This window comes from Leucopleurus acutus (genome assembly GCF_964270905.1).
Source record: "Leucopleurus acutus genome assembly, chromosome: 19".
In the NCBI taxonomy this organism is placed as follows: domain Eukaryota; kingdom Metazoa; phylum Chordata; class Mammalia; order Artiodactyla; family Delphinidae; genus Leucopleurus; species Leucopleurus acutus.
The window spans coordinates 1,113,435-1,134,790 of record NC_139161.1 but is presented as its reverse complement, the minus strand read 5'-3'; the positions used below and the strand labels follow the sequence as shown (position 1 = coordinate 1,134,790).

Genomic DNA, 21,356 nt, shown 5'->3' with positions numbered 1-21,356 from the left:
TGAGAGAGGGGACTTCCCTGGTGGTCCAGTGGTAAAGAATCCGCCTTCCAATGCAGGGGACGTGGGTTCCATCCCTGGTAGGGGAACTAAGATCCCACATGCCGTGGGGCAACTAAGCCCATGCACCACAACTACTGAGCCCACACGCCTCAACTAGAGAGCCCGCATGCCGCAAACTACAGAGTCCAAGTGCTCTGGATCCCACACACCACAACTAGAGAAGCCCGGGCACCACAAAGTAAGAGCCCGCATGCCGCAACTAAGACACGACACAGCCAAAAATAAATAATTAATTAATTATTTTAAAAAACTGAGAGAAAATGCTTCTATTTATATTGGATCTTTACCTTAAAACTGGTCTAAAAAAGACTCATTTAACATTACATGAGCCTGGACTTCCCTGGTGGCGCAGTGGTTAAGAATCCGCCTGCCAGTGCAGGGGACACGGGTTCGATCCCTGGCCCGGGAAGATCCCACATGCTGTGGAGCAACTAAGCCCATGCACCACAACTACTGAGCCTGCGCTCTAGAGCCCGCGAGCCACAGCTACTGAAGCCCACGCGCCTAGAGCCCGTGCTCCACAACAAGAGAAGCCACAACAATGAGAAGCCCGACCACCACAGCGAAGAGTAGCCCCCGCTCACAGCAACTAGAGAAAGGCCGCGTGCAGCAACGAAGACCCAACACAGCCAAAACTAAAATATAAAACAAATAAATAAATTTTTTTAAAAAATTACATGAGCCAGCATGACCGTTAAAGGACAAGAGGACGAATGTACAAGTCACGATGAGTGGTCTGTACGATGCGTCTTTCTCTCTCTAAGTCTGTTTGTTATCCATCTACATTTATAGAGGCACAAATATATTCAGATGGCATTCTTCCTTCCTTGTACCTTGAGAATTTTTTCATTAATTCAACAGCAATAATGAGATGATGAGCTAAACTTATAATCCCTAAGAATGTAAGAAACTGCTAATCAGTTTCAAATGTACTAGCAACCAGAAGCAACCTCACTAGTCAACAGCAGTGTCTCTGAATTTTGTTTTCAAGGCAAACCACTGGGTTTTCCAAGTATAAAGCTAATATCATGTAGCTGACAGCTGCAAAGAAAAAGGAACAGAATTTAAAGCCAGATATTAGCAGCAAATACCAGTTAATGAGGATGAATTTTCAAGGGGAGAAAAATTAACTAGAAAAGTCAAGTGGTTAGTGGAAGCCCCAGGAGGAAGTAGTTATCTGACATTCATTCAGTCGGTTTTCAAGATGAAAAAGTTTCACTTTATAATTGCTGCCAATACTTCAAAAAACATAGCTGTCTTTTTCAGTCATTTATTTGTTTCACAGAGAATAGGTAAATATAGAACACTATTTCTTTAAAAAATACAACTATATACATATATACAGAAATAATTCTAACAGAGTAATACACTTTCGCAATTAAAATATGTATATTTTACACAACTAATTGCTGACAGCTAACACATATAATGGATTTCACCATTGGAGTAAAAATTAGGTTATTTAAGCAATCCTAAATGAGATAAAAAGTTCTTCAAGGTGAAAGAAACAGTGTGAAGCAATTTTTTTTAAAAGTTTAAGTCTGTTTCATTTTCTCTCATGGGCCTCATTTTTCAAACAGCAATTCACTTTCAAAAACAAACTCAAAGCTTTTATTTTTTAATTCAAATTCCTGTTGTCTTCTATCTGCAGCTGTTTCCAAATGGAAAAAGATGCCCTAAGCTCTGCTGGCTTTTACACAAAAGATTTCAGTGAGAAGAGAAAAGAGCAGTTCAAAACAACAATAAAAAAGGAAAATATGGACTATGGAAAAATCTGAAAACATTATGATTCTCCAAATACTAAATCTGCTGAGTGATTTTCTTTTAGAATTTGAGCTATATCAGATCCGCGGAGCACAGGCTCCGGACACACAGGCTCAGCGGCCATGTCTCACGGGCCCAGCCGCTCCACAGCAAGTGGGATCTTCCCGGACAGGGGCAAGAACCCGTGTCCCCTGCATCGGCAGGGGAACTCTCAACCACTGCGCCACCAGGGAAGCCCAGATCCACACTTTTTAATCAACTGACAATCTGGAATAGAAGATATGTAATTTATCATGTTTTGACATATACATTTTATTTAATGTCTGTTCAAATTTGCCATGTGAGAATTACTCAATTTGCAAATGAGCCTGGCTATAAGAATTCCATTATAAATGGGGTTCCTTATTATTATACTCACACCAAAGGTACTTTATTTCAGAAACTCAACTTTACTTGGCAAAACTATTTATGACTGAAACCACAGAAGAACTTTTCTCCAACAGAAAGCAATCAAAACATTTCCTGCTTGTCAGCTGCCATCACTATCAGTTTTCAATGAGTCTGAATCTAGCACCACTGGACAGATCAGTGAGAACTGCTGACAAAGACAGGACACAGGTGTGGGGTATGTTGGGGGTGAAGGGGACCCTAGAGGCGTGCACCAAAGAGGGTCCTCCATCGGATCATCTAACCAGTCCACAGTGATGTGACACCTCCATGGTAGGAACACATGGACTCTTTTAAGGTCAAGAAATGGGAGAGTCAAATGGGTGGGCAGAGCTGGTGAAGGAAGACAGACAGACTATGACCCTGCACAGAGCAGAGCAGTCAGATGTGAGGGTGGACCGACTGGAAGGGTGGTTCCAGAATCAACTGCACAGATACTGTCTCTCATCCCTGGCTTGCCTCATGTTACGGCAGTCTCACTTTGCGGCTGGGTAGGGTTCTTCATTTCATGGTTCCCAAGATCACATTCTCTCCAGGGCTTTCCGTTCTGCCACACAACTCTGAGACTTCAGTTTTTATCTTTTAAAAAAAGATTATCAGTTTTTACATTCTTTCTAACTTTTTTGACGTATAGTTTCTAATTTTTTACCATTAATAAATAACATCACAACAAACATCCTTGAACACGTATCTTGCAAACCTTGGAGTCCTGAAAAATAAAGTCCTAGAAGTAGAACAGGTAAATCATAAGCACAATGTTAAACCAATCCTCCAGAAAGGTTACATATCTTTACTCTTCCTCCTGAAATGTGTGTCACTGCCCGTGTCCACAGGCCTTCATGGATTTCTACCTATGTGTTAGTTGGAAAATAGCTCAGTGCTATTCTAACTTACTTTTAACAAATTTACTAGTGAAAATAAACATTTCTTATTGCCAATTTTTACCCAAAAAATGTATTGAGATTTTTTACAGTAATTACATTGAATTTATACATCAATTTGTGGAGAACTTTCATCTTGACAATACTGAGTTTTACAACCTATGAACACAGAATAGCTCTCTTTACATCATTTAAAATTTCTCTCGGCAATCTCTTATAGTTTTCAATGCATAAGTCTTCATGTTGTTTCATTAGTTTATTTGTAAATACTTTATTCTTTTGGATGCTTTTGTAAATTAAATTGTTTTCTTAATTTCATTTTCAGGTATTTCATTACTAGTATATTGAAGCATGACTGAATTTTGTATGTTGATCTCGTACCCTGCAAACTTGTTTAAATCACTTATTAGTTCTAGTACTTCTTTTATGGATTTTGACCATACAGAATCATGTCATCTAAAGACATTGGTAGTTCTTCCTTTCCAATCTGTATGTCTTTTGGGGTTTTGTTTGTTTGTTTGGGGTTTTGGGGGGTTTTTGTTGGCCCTGTTAGAGGCTGGCTAGAGTCTCCAATACAATGTTAAATAGAAGTCACAAAAGCAGACGTCTTTTCCCTCTTCTTAGGAGGAAGAGCATTAAGTCTTTCAACATTAAGCATATTTGCTCAGGGTTCTCATAGATGCACCTTATTAGGGTGAGTACATTTGCTTCTAGTCCTAACTTGCCAAGAATTTTTTAAAAATCATAAATGATGCTGAACTTTTTCCAATGCTTTTTCTGCCTCTGTTGGGACGATCGTGTGGCTTTGTCTTTTATTCTATTAATATGCTGTACGATATTGATTTTTGAATGTTAAAAGAACCTTGGATTCCTGGGATAAATCCTACTTGGTCCTGGTGAATAATCATCTTTATAAGTTTCCAGATTCAGTTTACTAAAATACCATTAAGGGTTTTCGTGTCTACAGTGATGACAGATACTCCTCTAGCTCTGCAGCATCTTTGGCTGTGATTAGAGTCCTACTGGCCTTAGAGAATGAACTGGTTAAGTGTACCTTCCTCCTCAATTTTCTGAAAGAGTTTCTAAAGAACTAAAGTTTTTTTTTTTTCTTTAATATTTGATAGAATTCACCAGTGAAGCCATCTGGTCCTGGGCTTTTCCTTGTGAAAAGATTTCTAATTGCTAATTAAATATCATTATCTATTATAAGACAATTTGGACTTTCTATCTCTTCTTGGTTTTCTCTATTTTAATGTTTTCTTTGCTTTCTGCATGTATATAAAATTATCTATTATTTCCTTTCTTCTGCTTCCTTGAGCAGGAGCTTGCTTTTCTTTTTCTGGTTTCTGAAGATGAAGTTTAGGTTACTGATTTGAGAACTTTCCTTTGGAGTTAGATGTTTAAAGCTACAAACTTTTCTCTAGGTACTGCACTAGCTGCATTCCATAAATTTTAATATACCATATTTTTATTTTAATTCAGTTCAAAATATTTCCTTATATTCCTTGTAGTATCTTCTTTGATCCATGAGTTATTCATGTGTGTTATTTAATTTCCAAATATATGCGGATTTCCCAGATTTCTTATTCTTTCTAATTTATTACCATTGGGGTCAAAGAACACATTTTGTATGATTTTAGTCGTTTTAAAATTTGTTGAGAACTGTTTAGTGGCCAAACATATGGTCTACCCTGGGGAATGTTCCATGAGTGCCTGGCGTTATTGGGTGGTGATTTAAATCACCACCCACGTCTAGACTCACTCCTGAGTGGCACAATACAAACAGACCCAACCCTGCAGAGCAAAGGCTTGGAAACTTCACTGGAACTGGAACCCACCCATAGGAAATGAGACAGGACTTCTGCTCTGAAACAGTCTGGGTTGGTAACCCTCTAGAACGAACAACTTGGCACTATCTAGGGAACGCCAGCATCACTCAGGGAGGCACAGCGTTCAGTTACGTTGATAACCCTCTAGAACGAACAACTTGGCACTATCTAGGGAACGCCAGCGTCACTCAGGGAGGCACAGCGTTCAGTTACGTTGATAACCCTCTAGAACGAACAACTTGGCACTATCTAGGGAACGCCAGCGTCACTCAGGGAGGCACAGCGTTCAGTTACGTTGATAACCCTCTAGAACGAACAACTTGGCACTATCTAGGGAACGCCAGCGTCACTCAGGGAGGCACAGCGTTCAGTCACGTTGATAACCCTCTAGAACGAACAACTTGGCACTATCTAGGGAACGCCAGCGTCACTCAGGGAGGCACAGCGTTCAGTCACGTTGATAACCCTCTAGAACGAACAACTTGGCACTATCTAGGGAACGCCAGCATCACTCAGGGAGGCACAGCGTTCAGTTACGTACTCTTTTGCTTTTAGCTCCTTTCATTCAGCAGGACGTTGAGACACATCCTTTGTTGAGGGTATCAGTCGTTCGTTCCTACTTATTCCTGAGTAGTATTCCATGGTCTGTACTGCATTTTGATTATCCTTTCAACTTCTGAGGAACTGCGGGTTGCTCAGGTTTTAGGCTTTTGTGAATAAAGCTGCTGGCAACTGTTGTGTACAAGGCTTTGTCTGGATCTGGCTTCGTTTCTCTTGGTTAAACACACAGGAATGGAATGGCTGGCATATGGCGGTGGATGTTTTAGCGGTTAAGAACTCGGCAGTTTTCCCACCAGCAGTGGAGAAGAGCCCGTGGCCCTGCACCGACACTGGGCACTGCCAACGAGTCTGCACAGTTCGAGCCATTCCAGTGAGCACGCAGCGGCACTTCATTTTGGTTTCAATCTGCATTTCCCTGACGAACGATGATATCGAACATCTTTTTAATGTGCTTATTAGTCTTCTGTGAGGTGTCCAAATATTTCGCCTATTTTTAGCTGGGTTGTTTGTCTTCTTATTATCGAGTTGTAGGATTGCTTTTATATTTTAGATACAAGTTCTTGGAAATATTTGTAAATCTTTTCTCCCATTCTCTGGCTTGCCTTACTTCCCTTTGTTGTTTTTTAATGGTGTCTTTCAAAGAACAAAAGGTTTTAATTTTGGTGAAGTCCAATGTAGCAATTTTAATTGAGATTTAATTTCTGGTTTTACTAAGCACTGTGGTAAAAAGTACGTGCTCTCTGTCATGTCAAGTTTCAGATATATACTGAGTGTTTCTTTATGGTCTACTGAGTTTTGTAACTGCTCCATGGGAGTAGGAATTTAATATGTCATACTTGAAGCGCAGAAAGTGGAAATATAGCTGTTTTATGAACTGCTATTTAGATCTCCTATTTGTTTAGGTTTTGCCCCCCCGGGCAGTCAAATATGGAGAAAAATTTACTAAAGCACCCCATGACTATTTATGTCAATTTTTTCATATATTGCTAACACCCTTTTCATAAGGACTCTTGGCTTTCTCATGCAAAAATATATTCCTTTGTCCAGCTTACTGACTTGCATCGATGTTTATTTACATGATAGTATTACATTCTTTCTTTTATTCTGAACGCAAGTGATAAAATATATTTTCCACATATAACTTCTGTGTACCTTTTAGTTGTGTCTTTATTACAAATAGCATATGTACAGATTTATGTCAGCTAATCGGTACCGTTTCTGCCTATTAACGTGTATTACTGCAGTTACATGCTCTGCCTCATTTTGGGCATATTCTGCTCTGTCCCTACTTCCTCATTTTGGGCATTCTGCTCTGTTTTACTGCAGTTACACGCTCTGCCTCATTTTGGGCATTCTGCTCTGTTTTACTGCAGTTACACGCTCTGCCTCATTTTGGGCACATTCTGCTCTGTCCCTACTTCTGCGCCTTCGGCAGTATCTTGAGTTCTGCTTTTATCTGCTCAAGATTCTGATGAGAATATGTAAAATCTTGTAATTTTATTAATGCTTATGTTTATGCATTTAAACAGTATGTTAACCTACATTTCCCTAATTTTAAGAATCCTTTGAATCTCACCTTTTCATGGCAGAGTGTTAGTTACTGTACTTCCCTCTCTCCCTATCCATCTGCTTCTTGAACTTTATTAACATAACCTAAGGATTTAGATTTAAGTTGTTATCACACTTGTATTTTCTATATTCTGTACCTTCTGCTTCACGAATCGGTAAACGTTAGCATTCTATCTTATAACTAGATTTGTAGAAATTAGTTAAATTTGTCTTCATTTTGTTGGATTCCATTTTTCTCTACTCATCCTTCAGGATGATATTTTCCTCATGTGTGGGATGTCTTCCGCTTCATCTCTGAATTGGTATAATTTTTCCAGAAAAGGAATAATCAGTATACATTATGTGAGCTCTTAGTAAGAAAATGTTTTTCTGTTTATTTTGCAAGTGAAAAACTCCTTGGTTGTGCATGCAGTTGGGTCACTGCCTTTCTCCTTCAGAACTCTGAAGCATTCCTCCATTATTTCTCTAATTTCTTTGCCAGTTGCATCCTACCTAGAAACTTGGTGGATTTTCATTTTATGCTTGAGGTTCAACACTTTTTCCAGAATGTATCCAGGTTTAATTACATTAATTTTACTTAATATATGTGGCCTCTTTCATACAGATCATGTCTTCTTATTAAAGGTACTACTTTTCTGAGTTTTCTTTTTCTGAAGTTTACAGTAAACTGTTTTCGGAAATATGCTTTTATTCTGTGACTGCTGAATACAAACGCCTTTTTCTTGTTCTACAAAATGTTTTCACAAGTCCCATGTTGTTTGCTTGCTTTTCTCCTTACCCGTGAATTCTGGGTAATCTGTTAATATTACATCGCCAGCCCCAAAAGGTGCATTCACTGAGCCAGAGGTGCCTGTCACAGTCTCAGCTTTTGTCAGAAGCTGTACTGTCAGCCTGAGCACTGTCAGGAGCCCCCTTTAGCCTTCTTCACTGTAGACTTAAAACTTCTTGCCAGAGCCCCTCCTTCAGGATTTTCTGTATTCCTTTAAATGTTAAGCTGATCAAAGAGTTTCCTGTGCAGCAGCTCCACTGCACATTTGGGCCATACATACTTTCTTGGGTCTGGGCTCTGATCATAGCAGAGGGAGCTGGGAAGAGATGCACATTCGTGTAGCAGGGACTGGAAGTCCCCACCTTCCAGCCCAGAAACTCTCAGCAGGAATCTAGCTTCTGCCCAAGGCACTGAGTGGGAAAACAGACAGAAGGGGGGGTCTCAGACCCTGCTCTCAGGACCCAGATCTGCACAGTCTGAACCGAGAAAATAACAAGAAAGCACAGGTCCAAACTCGTAAACCCCACGGGACTCTGCCATAAAACCTTCTATAGAGATGCTTCTGCCACTAGTTGTGTGCTCAGGGCTCCTGAGGAGGGCAACCCCGGCTGAAAATGAAACCACAGCAAGTACTGCAACGCTCTTCATAGTCAAGAAAACGTGAAAATGAAGTAAATACCCTTGAATAGGGGAGCTGATGAATAAAATAGGGTATATTCATACGATAAGATACATTCAGTGTCAAAAGGACCGCACTAAATCGCACAGACAGGGCACAGGCACACAATACTCAACGCAGAAGAGCAAACAAGACTAATGCACAAAATCCGTACTTCTTACCTCTTTCTAAATGGAAGCATAAACACTACAAATATATATGTATATTTAAAATATATGCATATATAATACATGCATATAATACACATGGACATTACAGATGCATATGAAAGTATGAAATAATACACACTAAATTAATTATAGTGGTTTCTCTTAGGAGAAGGGAGAGTAATGTGATTAGACATGAATAGCAAAGCAAACTAAAACTACATCTGTAGCATTTTGGTTTAAATACACAGTGTAGACAATTGTTGATTCTTCCTGATGGGTACCTAGGTGTTTGTTCCCTGTATTCTTTTATAAATTTTTAAATTTTTCTCAAAGCTATAAAACATACCACTTGTATAAGAACTGGAGACAGCCTCTGTCCTCCTGAACTGCCACTTGAAAAGAATTTGCTGTAACTGATCAATACAGCACAGTTTAGGGCACATGAACAAACACAGACAAGGATAACTTGAAGCCTTGCTCTGGAGAAAATGACTGGTCATGGGATTTTGCCTGTCAACTGACCCATGCTTCCAAAGCCTGACACATTCTGGCCGTGACCACACTTGTCGACAAGACTTTGAAATGGCCGTTCTGGCACTGCTCTGGGGGTGAATCAAGGCAATCCTGAAGGAGGAAGGAGGACCCTCTCCCGGTCCACCCCGCCCTCTCCACTCACTGTCACCAAGGAGCTGCTGACCGGAGCCCACCCAGCGACCCAGGAGGGGCACAGAGCCAGCCCTGCCCTTCACACGCCCTGTAGGGAGCAGAGGGTCTGCGGGCTGAGCCCTCTCCCCCCGGGCTCTTGTTCCTGGCCGCGAGGAGCCTCCCCTTCCTTCGAGGCCCTGGCGGTGGTGCGTGTCCTCCCGCGCCAGGCCTAGGACCTCGTTCTCACCTGAATCCCTGGTCCAGCTGCTGGGCTAATTCTGAACAAGTAAACATGCTGCTGGCACACGTGAGATCAGAATGTACCTTCCCCCCGAGAGAAGGGCTCTCGACACGGATGGCGCGGAGGCCTCTCACCTGCTCTTTCATTTCCGCGTAGACCTTCTCCGAGTTCAGCTCCACCTGCCGCTTGAACTCCTCCAGCGCTGCATCTGCCTGCTGTGCCTGCAGCCTCTGAACCTCAGTCACACGGGTGAGCTGCTCCTCTTTTTCCCTAGAAAAGTTCAGACAAGCCGCAGAGTTAAAATATAAAATAAAGGAACTTGGCTTGGATCAAAGAACAAAATTTAACCCTCTCTAAAATAAAATTCAGATTTCCATTTTTTGATCCAAATTCTATAAAACTTCCCTTTAAAAAACTGGCAATAACATGATCTGCCTCAGGAAGAAAAGGATATAAACCCATAATATGTGTTCTGATGAGGACACAACTACTTCTGATGATTTCCCTAAGAACGAAACTATCTACAACCAGGAACCTCCATCACCCAATGAATGGATAAGCAAAATGTGCCCATCCATGCAATGGAATATCACTCAGCCTCAAAAAAGGAATGAAGCTCTGATGCACCCTACAACACGGACAAACCTCGAAAACAGTGTGCAGGGGGTAAAGGCCAGACACAAGTCACATATTGTATGATTCGATCTAGGAGAAATATCCAGAACAGAGACAGGACAAGCAGATCAGTGGTCGCCTGGGCCGATGGGACGGGGGGATGGGGAGTGGCTGCTCACACACAGGGGGCTTGGGGAGGGGGTTGATGATGGAAATGTTCTGGAATTAGATAGTAGTGATGGTTGCACATCCTCATGGATATACTAAAATCTGCTAAACTGTACACTTTGAAAGGATGAATTCAATAGTATGTGAATTATATCTCAATTAAAAAAAAAACACTGTGCCATAAGAATACCTCTAACATGCACATCTGGCAGAAGCTAACCTGCAGGGTGACAGGGCAACAGAGCGATGTGGCCGCCTGAAATTATTCTGCTGCTCTCTAGTAAGTACACCTGCCTAAAAGAACCGATAACCATCTCGTTTCTTTATACCTTGAACTAAAATTAAATAGTCAAAAGGGTCCAACAAAAGAAGAGAAATCTCTGCGTGTTGCTAGAAGAAACAAATGAAGGCTTTAGGTTATAAGTACACGAAAGTTACTACTGACTTCTATTGAGTTCTACCTAGGTACTAGGCACTGTGCAAACTAGTTTAATATGTCTTCTCTCCTTCATTCTCACAGCCAACTTGTATAAGACTATTTTTATATCTCTAGTTTTACGGAACAGGAAAGTGGGGCTTAGAGAATATTTCCAAGGCTACACATCACTAACAGTCAAGGCAGGACTCGAGTCCCGGCCGTCTGCTTCTAGAGCTCCTGCTGTTGACTACTCTGCTGTGCTGCTTTCCTGATTTTCCAGATGCCATATGCTATGGTCTGAACGTGTCTCCCCAAAATGAGATTAGTGCCCTTATAAAAGGTACCATGTTGGGTACGACCGCCTAGATACAGGTTGGCAAATGTGATAGAGAGTTGTTACAAATGTTTGAGGGACGTCTGTTCTGACCGACGGACCCAACTGACCGGAAAAAGTTGCCTAGAATGCTCTATTCAAAGGACCGTGAGGCTGGAGAAGAGGCAAAGGCCGCCGCGGTTGATGCGAACGTCCCCACGAGGGGCTAAGGTTAGGAGGCCCAAGAGCTACTTCCCTGCCACACACTCCATGGCTAGTCCATCCCATGTTGCTCTTTAATTTCTGAGGCCCTCCTAAACACACCTGGGAGGCGATTCCACAATTAGGGTTACAAGCTTTCAAAGGTTTACCTTTGCTTGCTCAGTCTGTCTATAAATAGAAAGGAGGGCTTCCCGGGTGGCGCAGTGGCTGAGAGCCCGCCTGCCGATGCAGGGGACGCGGGTTCGTGCCCCGGTCCGGGAAGATCCCACGTGCCGCGGAGCGGCTGGGCCCGTGAGCCATGGCCGCTGAGCCTGCGCGTCCGGAGCCTGTGCTCCGCAACGGGAGAGGCCACGACAGTGAGAGGACCGCGTACCGCAAAAAAAATAAAAATAGAAAAGAAAGTACATTGGACAATATTTGAAAACTTTAAAAATTTATAAATCGTATAATTTAAAATTACGTATCATTAATTAGCCAGGAGAAAAGTCTGCTAACACAATTTATAAAAATATATAACGTATGGCTGAAATATCAACTTTTTCTATAAATGCTGAAAGTCAGTTGTTTTACATTTTTTGTCCAGTAATTCACCTGAGCTACTTAGTTACTGTAAATAGTTTCAATTTAATAGGACAAATATTTTCTCTATATTATCTCATTCTTACCTACCAAGAGTTTAGTTCATTTACTTTATAATTGACTTATGACTACATAAATCAAAGTCATAAGCTTTACCCATGATCAGCTATATATTGAGACCATATTAAAAATACTGTTTGTTAAAATATAACCTAGTGCAATGAGGCACATTGCTTTTGACTGATCACTTCTAGCCTGATTTACAAATAGCAAATATTGTTTTATATTAAATAGCAGACACAAGGAAATGACCAAAACCTTCCAATTCATTTTCAGTCCCACCACACCTACAAAGCTAATTTAGTGGTAAAGCTAAATACCAAAGAGTGGCGAAGGCACCACCCAATGTATCAATGTTTCTGTCCAGTTTAACTGTGAAAATACATTGAGCTCCACTAATATTTAGAAATCTTCTGTCTTAATATAAATAAAATATGTCTTATTTTAAATAAAGAGATGATATTCGTTTTAATGAGGGATCCATTTTAATTTCTATCAAAGTAATGAAAGAGAAGTGGAAATTTTCCGCACTTGAAAAAGAGAAGGGTCTGCTCCTCACTAATGTAAGGACAGTACTTCCTTTTACCATGAGTCCAAATAACGTGTCCTGTAAGAAGCAAAAATAAAGTGACTTTGAAGATTATTTTTTTCCGTGGAACTAGTTGCGGGGCCAAGTATACACGTATCACTGAAAGGCCTTAAAGCTGGGCCTCCATGAGGATAAAAAGGTGGGAAGAAAATCTGCTTTTTAACTCTGATTTATTTATAAAATGCAGTAAATTTTCCTCGTCTGAGTGTATAAAGCATAAAGAACAAAAGAAGCTGCATTCTTATCCAACCACAAGCCAGTTCAGATTAAAGGATGTTCTGAAGTACACGATTATTCCAAACACGCAATAAAATGCAGGAGACTAATGGACTACAATTTAGTATTTCTTGAGCTTGAAAGCCAACATTTCTATGTACAGGCCGACCTTCATTTGAAAACCTTCCCTGTGCACATTTCTGCACCAGCACTTCTGATAATGTTGGCAGGGATCCAACACATATTTACAAGGCTTCATGTTACAGTAGACTTCATTTGCTGCCAGCTTGGCATCTCCACTGGAAACTCCAAGAAAAACAAAACAAAACAAAAAACTTCAAACACGTCTGAAAAACAGCTAGAAGTGTCTCCACTCCCCTTCCAGCTGGGCTGGAAGACAAGACTTTCAAGCAGCTGTATCATCTATATTCCTGGCTGCTATTGGTACTTAGGTTGATTAAAGTGAGTCAGTCAAAAACATTAAGATACAACTATGCTTTTAAAGGCACTAAAAATAATACCTTCACTAAGCATGATAAATAAATACACTTCTTTTGCCTCTTCTTCACGTGACTGCTAAGACTAATGGTCTCTGCTAAATTCTTCTTAAAAACGATAAACACTGTGGACACATCTAAACATTTAGATACTTCAAGAGTTAGAAAGGAATACCAGTAAAATTGGAAATTAACAGCGGTCTTAATATCGAAAAAATGACAATATTCCTCAAATTGATGAACAGATTCAACACAATCCCTGTCAAAATCCCAGATGGCATTTTGCTGAAATTGACAAGCTGATCCTAAAATTCATATGGAAACGCAAAGTACCCAGAACAGGCAAACCAATCTTGAAATAAAACAAAGTTGAAGGACTCACATTTCTTGATTTCAAAACTTACTACAAAGTTAGGGTAATCAAAACAGTGTGCTACTGGCATAAAGACTGACATATATAGAATAGGATTAAGATTCCAGAGATAAATCCTTACGTTGATAATCAGTAGATTTTCAGCAAGGATGCCAAGACAATTCAATGCGGGAATAAAATAGTCTTTACAACAAATGGTGCTGGGACAACTGGACATCCACGGGCAAAAGAGTGACGTTGAATTCCTTCATTACACAGCACACAAAACGAACTCAAGATGGGTCACAGACCTCAATGTAAGAGTTAAAAACACAAAACTCTTAGAAAGAAAATATAGGAGTAAGTCTTTGTGACCCTGACCTAAGCAAAGCCTTCTTAGATATAACACCAAAAGCATAAACAAGAAAATGCAATATAGATAAATAGACTTCAGCAAGTTAAAAAACTTGCCCTGCTAGGGATATTATCAAAAAGTGAAAAGAAAACCCACAAAATGAGAGAAAATATTTGCAAATCATATATCTGAAAAGAGACTTGTATCAAGAATATATAAAGAACTCTCATAAATCAATAATAAAAAGATAAAGAACACAATTTAAAAACAGGTGGAATCTATATTGTTAAAATAGCCATACTACTGAAAGCAATCTACAGGTTTAGCGTGATCCCTATCATATTACCCATGACATTTTGCACAGAACTAGAACAAACAATCCTAAAATTTATATGGAACCACAAAAGACCCAGAATTGCCAAAGCAATCCTGAGGAAAAAGAACAAAGCTGGGGGCATAACCCTCCCAGACTTCAGGCAATACTACAAAGCTACCATAATCAAAACAGCATGGTACTGGCACAAAAACAGACATATGGATCAATGGAACAGAATAGAAAGCCCAGAAATAAACCCACATACCTACAGTCAATTAATCTATGACAAAGGAGGCAAAAATATATAATAGAGAAAAGACAGTCTCTTCAGCAAGTGGTGCTGGGAAAGCTGGACAGTTGCATGCAAATCAATGAAGTTAGAACACACCCTCACACCACACACAAAAATAAAGTCAAAATGGCTTAAAGACTTAAATATAAGACATGACACCATAAAACTCCTAGAAGAGAACATAGGCAAAACATTCTCTGACATAAATTGTATCAGTATTTTCTTAGGTCAATCTCCCAAGGCAACAGAAATGAAAGCAAAAATAAACAAATGGGACCTAGTCAAACTTATAAGCTTTTGCACAGCAAAGAAAACCATAAACAAAATGAAAAGACAACCTACATACTGGGAGAAAATATTTGCAAACTATACAACTGACTGACAAGGGCTTAATTTCCAAAATATGCAAACAGCTCATACAACTCAATAATAAAAAGCAAACAACCCAATAAAAAGATGAGCATAAGACCTAAATAGACATTTCTCCAAAGAAGACATACAGATGGTCAATAAGCACATGAAAAGATGCTCAACATCGCTAATTACTAGAGAAATGTAAATCAAAACTGCAATGAGGTACCACATCACACTGGTCAGAATGGCCATCATCAAAAAATCTACAAAAAATAAATGCTGCAGAGGGTGTGGAGAAAAGGGAACCCTCCTACACTGTTGGTGGGAATGTAAGTTGGTGCAGCCACTATGGAAAACAGTGTGGACGTTCCTTTAAAACTTAAAAATAGAGGGGACTTCTCTGGTGGCACAGTGGTTAGGAGTCCGCCTGCCAATGCAAGGGACATGGGTTCAAGCCCTGGTCTGGGAGGATCTCACATGCCGCGGAGCAACGAAGCCCATGCACCACAACTGCTGAGCCTGCACTCTGGAGCCCACAAGCCACAACTACTGAGGCTGCAAGGCACAACTACTGAAGCCTGCGTGCCTAGAGCCCACGCTCCACAACAAGACAGGCCACCACAATGGGAAGGTCACGCACCGCGGCGAAGGCTGGCCCCCACTTGCTGCAACTAGAGAAAGCCCGCACACAGTGATGAAAACCAAAGCAGCCTAAATAAATAAATTTATATAAAAAACTAAAAATAGAGCTACCATATCATCCAGCAATCCCACTCCCAGGCATGTATCAGAAGAAAACTAATTCGAAAAGATACATGCACCCCAATGTTCATAGCAGCACTATTCACAACAGCCAAGACAAGGAAGCAACCTAAGTGTCCATCAACAAATGAATGGACAAAGAAGATGTGTTATATATATATATATATATATATACACACACATACAATGGAATATTACTCAGCCATAAAAGGAAGGAAATAATGCCATTTGCAGCAACATGGATGGACCTGGAGATTGTCATACTAAGTGAACTCAGACAGAGAAAGACAAATATCATATGACACTGCTTACATGTGGAGTCCGAAAAAAATATACAAATGAAGTTATCTGCAAAACAGACACAGACTCACAGACTTAGAAAACAAATTTATGGTTACCAAATGACAAAGGGGAAAGGGGGTGGGGTCGGGAGAATAAATTAGGAGTTTGGGATTAGCAGATATGAACTATTATATCTAAAATAGATAAACAACCAGGTCCTACTGTATAACACAGGGAACTATACTCAATATCCTATAGTAAACCATAATGGAAAAAAATATGAAAAAGAGTATATACATATACACACACACATATATATATCTGAGTTACTTTGTTGTACACCAGAAACTAACACAACATACTTCAATTAAAAATAACAATAAAAAGAAGATAAATAAAAACAGGTGAAGAATCCAAATAGATACTTCGCCAAAGAAGATATACAATTAGCCAATAGGCATATGGAAGGACACTCAATATCACTGTTAAGAAAACGCAAATCTTGGGCTTCCCTGGTGGCGCAGTGGTTGAGAGTCCGCCTGACGATGCAGGGGACACAGGTTCGTGCCCCGGTCCGGGAAGATCCCACATGCCGCAGAGCGGCTGGGCCCGTGAGTCATGGCCGCTGAGCCTGCGCATCCGGAGCCTGTGCTCAGCAACGGGAGACGACACAACAATGAGAGGCCCGCGTACCGCAAAAAAAAAAAAAAAGAAAGAAAGAAAATGCAAATCAAAATCACAATGAGGTATCATTAAACAACCTCTAAGATGCCTATAATCAAAAGACAGATAATAACAAGTGTTATTGTTTTGTTCTGGTTTCCATTAACCTTGCTTGGGCTTTATTGAGCTTCTTAAATTAGCATAATTTTGTATTTCATGAAAACTGGAAAATTTGGGGCCATTAGTTATTCAAATATTTTTCTGCTCTATTACTCGCTTCCCTCTGCTTCTGTGACTCAAATTAAATATATTTCATACACTGTCATTTCCTGCAAGTCTCTGCAGCTCGTATTTCTTCTAGTACATTTTTTCGTTGTCCCCAGATTGACTAATTTCTATTCATTTATCTTCATGTTCTTCTTGTAATCTCCATTTTGTTGTTACATTCAGTCTACATTTTAAATTTCAAATGTATTTTCCACTGTTTTTCTATTGAGATATCCTAGCTTTTCATTCATTACTACCAATTTTTCTTAAAGTTCTTTAAATAATTATAATAGCTACTTTAAATTTTTATCCACTAATTCTAGTATCTAATTTATCCTAGGGTGGTCTCCATTGATTGACTGCATTTTCCTTTGAGAATAAAAAGGCCATGTTATCCTAATTGAAAATAAGCAGGTCATGTGTTATCCTGATTCTTCATATGTCAAGTAATTTTCGCTTACATCTTTATGAATGATACATAGTAAAGAGTCTGGATTCTGTTTCTTTCCTCTGAACAGTATTGATTGGTAATTTTAATTATTTGTTTATAGCAGGCAGTTAACTTGGCTGAATTCAAACTATAAATTCTGTCTCCCCAGAAGCTCGTATATAAATTCAGCTCTTTTAGCTTACTTGGGCTATTTGGAGTTTCAGGGGTCAGTCACAAATATGTACCGAGATCACATGAAGAATTTGGGCTCCCTTCTCTGGCTCTCTTATTTCCTGGGTGTCTCTCCATCTTAGTTTGCCAGTGGTTATAACCGTCCATGCTTTCATCAGGTTCTTCAAGCACTAAGAGGACAAGTTATCTACCCAAATTCTAGCTGTCCCACATGGCATCAAATGCCGCCAGATAAATGCTACAAAAGTGGGAAGCTCACCCTTACTTCTTCCAAGTGTGTGCTGCCTTCCACTATCTCTTCGTGCCTATTCATTCTCCAGGGTCTTCAGGTAGTGGTATTTTATACCTTGTACAGAGTTTATGTTTGTGAGAGGGTCAGTCTGATTGGAGCTTTCTCGGCCATCAAATGAACTGGAAGCTCCCTTCTTGGTTGTTTTGATGGGCAGATTACTATTCATTCTTTAGGGGCTCAAATGTCAGCTCTTCAGAGACAGCTGCTAGCTGCTTCTTTCACCCTTGTCAGTGCCTTTTATATACTACTACTATAGCACTTTATATACACTATTACAGCTGTTAATTTATACATTTATCTTTTTCAGGATGATCAGATCTCTTTGAGACCAGGGGAATGGAGAGTGTGAGGACAGAACAGTGTCTTCCCCTTATTTATAGCACATACCTTTAGCATATTACTTATATGGAATTATTCAATATTTTTTTGATAAATGTATAACATCTAGATCAGGGATCCCCAACCCCCGGGCCACAGACTGGTAGTGGTCCACGGCCTATTGGGAACTGGGCCACACAGCAGGAGGTGAGCAGCGGGCAAGCGAGCAAAGCTTCATCTGCCGCTCCCCATCGCTCCCCATCGCTCCCCGTCGCTCCCCACCGCTCCCCACCACTCCCCGTCGCTCCCCACCGCTCCCCACCACTCCCCGTCGCTCCCCACCGCTCCCCATCGCTCCCCATCGCTCCCCACCGCTCCCCGTCGCTCCCCACCACTCCCCGTTGCTCCCCACCGCTCCCCGTCGCTCCCCATCGCTCCCCATCGCTCCCCATCGCTTGCATTACCACCTGAACCATCCCCCCCTGGTCCGTGGAAAAAATGTCTTCCATGAAGCCAGTCCCTGGTGCCAAAAAGGTTGGGGACCGCTGATCTAGATGGAACCAGAACAAAACCAGGGAACACAACAAAAATGTTGACATTTCAGGCCAGATAATTCTTTGCTGTGGGGACATGTCCTGTGTACTGTGATATGCTTAGCAACATCCCTGGCCTCTCCTCTCTAGATACCAGTGACAATATCCCTTCCCCAATTCTGACAACCCCAAAATGCCTACAGACATGTCAAATGTCCCCTGGAGTAGCAAAATCACACCTGATTGAGAACCACTGGGACAGAAAGTATGGCCCCAGGGTCAAACTCCAGTCTTGAAGAACCGTATTTGGTTAAAGCATGATAGTTATGAATAAGAATGAGGAATCTTCTTCAACTATCCAAAAATCTCTTAAGAAGATATGGACGTCAGCTAGGAGGTCCATAAATCCTTTGAAATCACCTGGATTTGAATCATGATTCAAAAGAACTGATCCTGGCATCAACCTCCTAGCCAACATTCTCAGCCAACTTAGTCATGTTCCAGGAGCTGAGGCAAGGGTCCTGGCAGCCAATTCTAAGAGCTACTCAGTGAAACACTGCAGAAAACTCAGACAAAGCGTAAGAAATGGCTCTTATATTGGAGAAGCTGCAATCTGATTAGGGAAAGAGAGACATGCAAGCCGAAATCAAGCGGTAGGGCAATATGGATATTCTGTGGCAGATCGCAAACACTACAGGAACACAAAAAAGGGAGAGGGGCAGTGAGAGTCCATATGAGAAAACCAACGCCAGAAGATCAGACGACTTGTGTGCAAAGTGAAAAATAAAGCAATACAGGTAAATGTAATGAAATATTTAAATAGTTTAAAGTTTTACATAAGAATTTTGTGCTAAACTAAGCTCTGCCTACAATATGGGTCTATTAATAAGTTAAAAGAACTCTACCTCAGCAAATAAAAAAGCGATTCAAACTTTTACAGTGAAATAAGAAAACCCTGAGACAATGATCCTTAAGGACAAAACGGCTTCAGTGTACAGAGAAGAAAAATTCCTTTAAACACTTTAAACTTCAATATAAATCCCAAATCTAATGTTGTTTCCTTTTATGTTTCCTATACTTTAAAAAGTACTGATTAAAAGTTCCATATATAAATTATACATCATACTTGCAAAGCTACATATGTACCCACCAATTCATCCTACTTTACAGGCAGCAACATATCAGTAAATAATAAGGAAATAAACGTTTGTCCTATGAAATGACAAGGCCTAAATATTTTGAAATAGGTGCAGACCACTTCTTGTTACTATGGAGAGGAAAAAGGCAGTGTGAAGTCATTCAAGCAGAATGATAAGTAAACCAAAGCCAGATCAAAGGAATAAAGAAGAAAGGCTGAAATGTGAAGCTGAAATATTTATTTCCTTCAAAACATCATTCATGCCTTGTCCCTGGGCAGTTCAATATTTCAAAGTAGCTGGAAAATATTCTCACTTACATTCGTCACTGTGCACAAGTAGATCAAATTTTAAGTAGGCAAATTTTTTCTTTATTTACCAAATATAAATGTAATATTTATCACTGAGAGAAATTTTTCTGCTTTTCATAAATGATTTCTAAATTATGTGAAATATATTTTAAAGTCACAATAGATATTTTCTAGTACTTTTACTGAATGATGCTGCTACAAACTGTGATGTTTATAGTGAAACCATAATTTTCAATGTCCTTGCAAATGGTGAAAAAGAGTAAACACTGAGTGATTTCTATGCTTATTACAGTGTAGAGCAGTTCATATATTATTTCATTTCATTATTATAACTATAAAAATTTTTATTTTTTTTCACAATGAAATTTAGAAGAGCTAAGTGATTTACCCAGGTTTATGTAGTAAATGACAGAATGAGAAGTTAAACCAGCCCATCTGACTTCAGAGTCAAAGTCGTTTTATTTCTTTAGATCTATATGTACATACATATATATAATATATATATTTAACGAAATCACTGATTTAGTTAATTAACTGAAGTTACAACTAGGTCCTTACTATAATTTATTCCAACATGACATTAATATTTGCACATCAAATCACTTTTAGAACATCTGAAAGCTAAAATGTTCATCAAGCATTTACTTAACACCTGAATGCCAGGATCTGAGTTTGGTGCTAGAAATACAAAAATAATCAAGACACTGTCCCTGCTTTCAATATGGAAGGAAGATAGATTCTATACTGTTTTCAATGTGATAAAAACTACACAATGATATGAACACAATACTATGAACAAGACCAGAGGAATTCATTGTGGTATAGAGTAAAAAGCCTCATAGAGGGCATGTCATTTTGGTAAGATCATCACTAAGAATGTTTAAAAGGTATTTTATATATATGTATATATAATATGTTAACTATATGTATGTGAAATGTGTATGTATTTGTAAAATATATATTGGTATTTAATATTTATAAATTATCTTTTATTTTCCTCCTTACCATCATACTTTCCATGAAAAAAGCAAATCTCCATGAGAAGATTTTTCTTTCAAGAGGAAGATGACTATGGTAGGGGCAAAAAATTTCTAAAGATAGGATTAAAGTTTTCTTTGAGATATAATAAAATACAGAACAATTTTTACTGATTATAAAACACTCTATTGATAAGTACATAAAAGTATGTTACCTGGATTTATGTTGGTTTTAAGATACCTATCTATTTAT

At 39.6% G+C, this 21,356-nt stretch overlaps 1 protein-coding gene across 12 annotated transcripts in view; it reads right to left on the bottom strand.

Moving 5' to 3' along the window:
- The window catches only part of CEP112 (centrosomal protein 112), a 422,061-nt gene that overhangs the window by 234,737 nt on the left and 165,968 nt on the right, over positions 1–21,356 (bottom strand). For all 12 annotated transcript variants that reach the window (XM_082861163.1, XM_082861173.1, XM_082861172.1 and 9 more), the window contains one exon: positions 9,729–9,864. In XM_082861163.1, the coding sequence (XP_082717289.1) occupies positions 9,729–9,864 (136 nt within the window). The remainder of the gene's footprint in view (positions 1–9,728; positions 9,865–21,356) is intronic.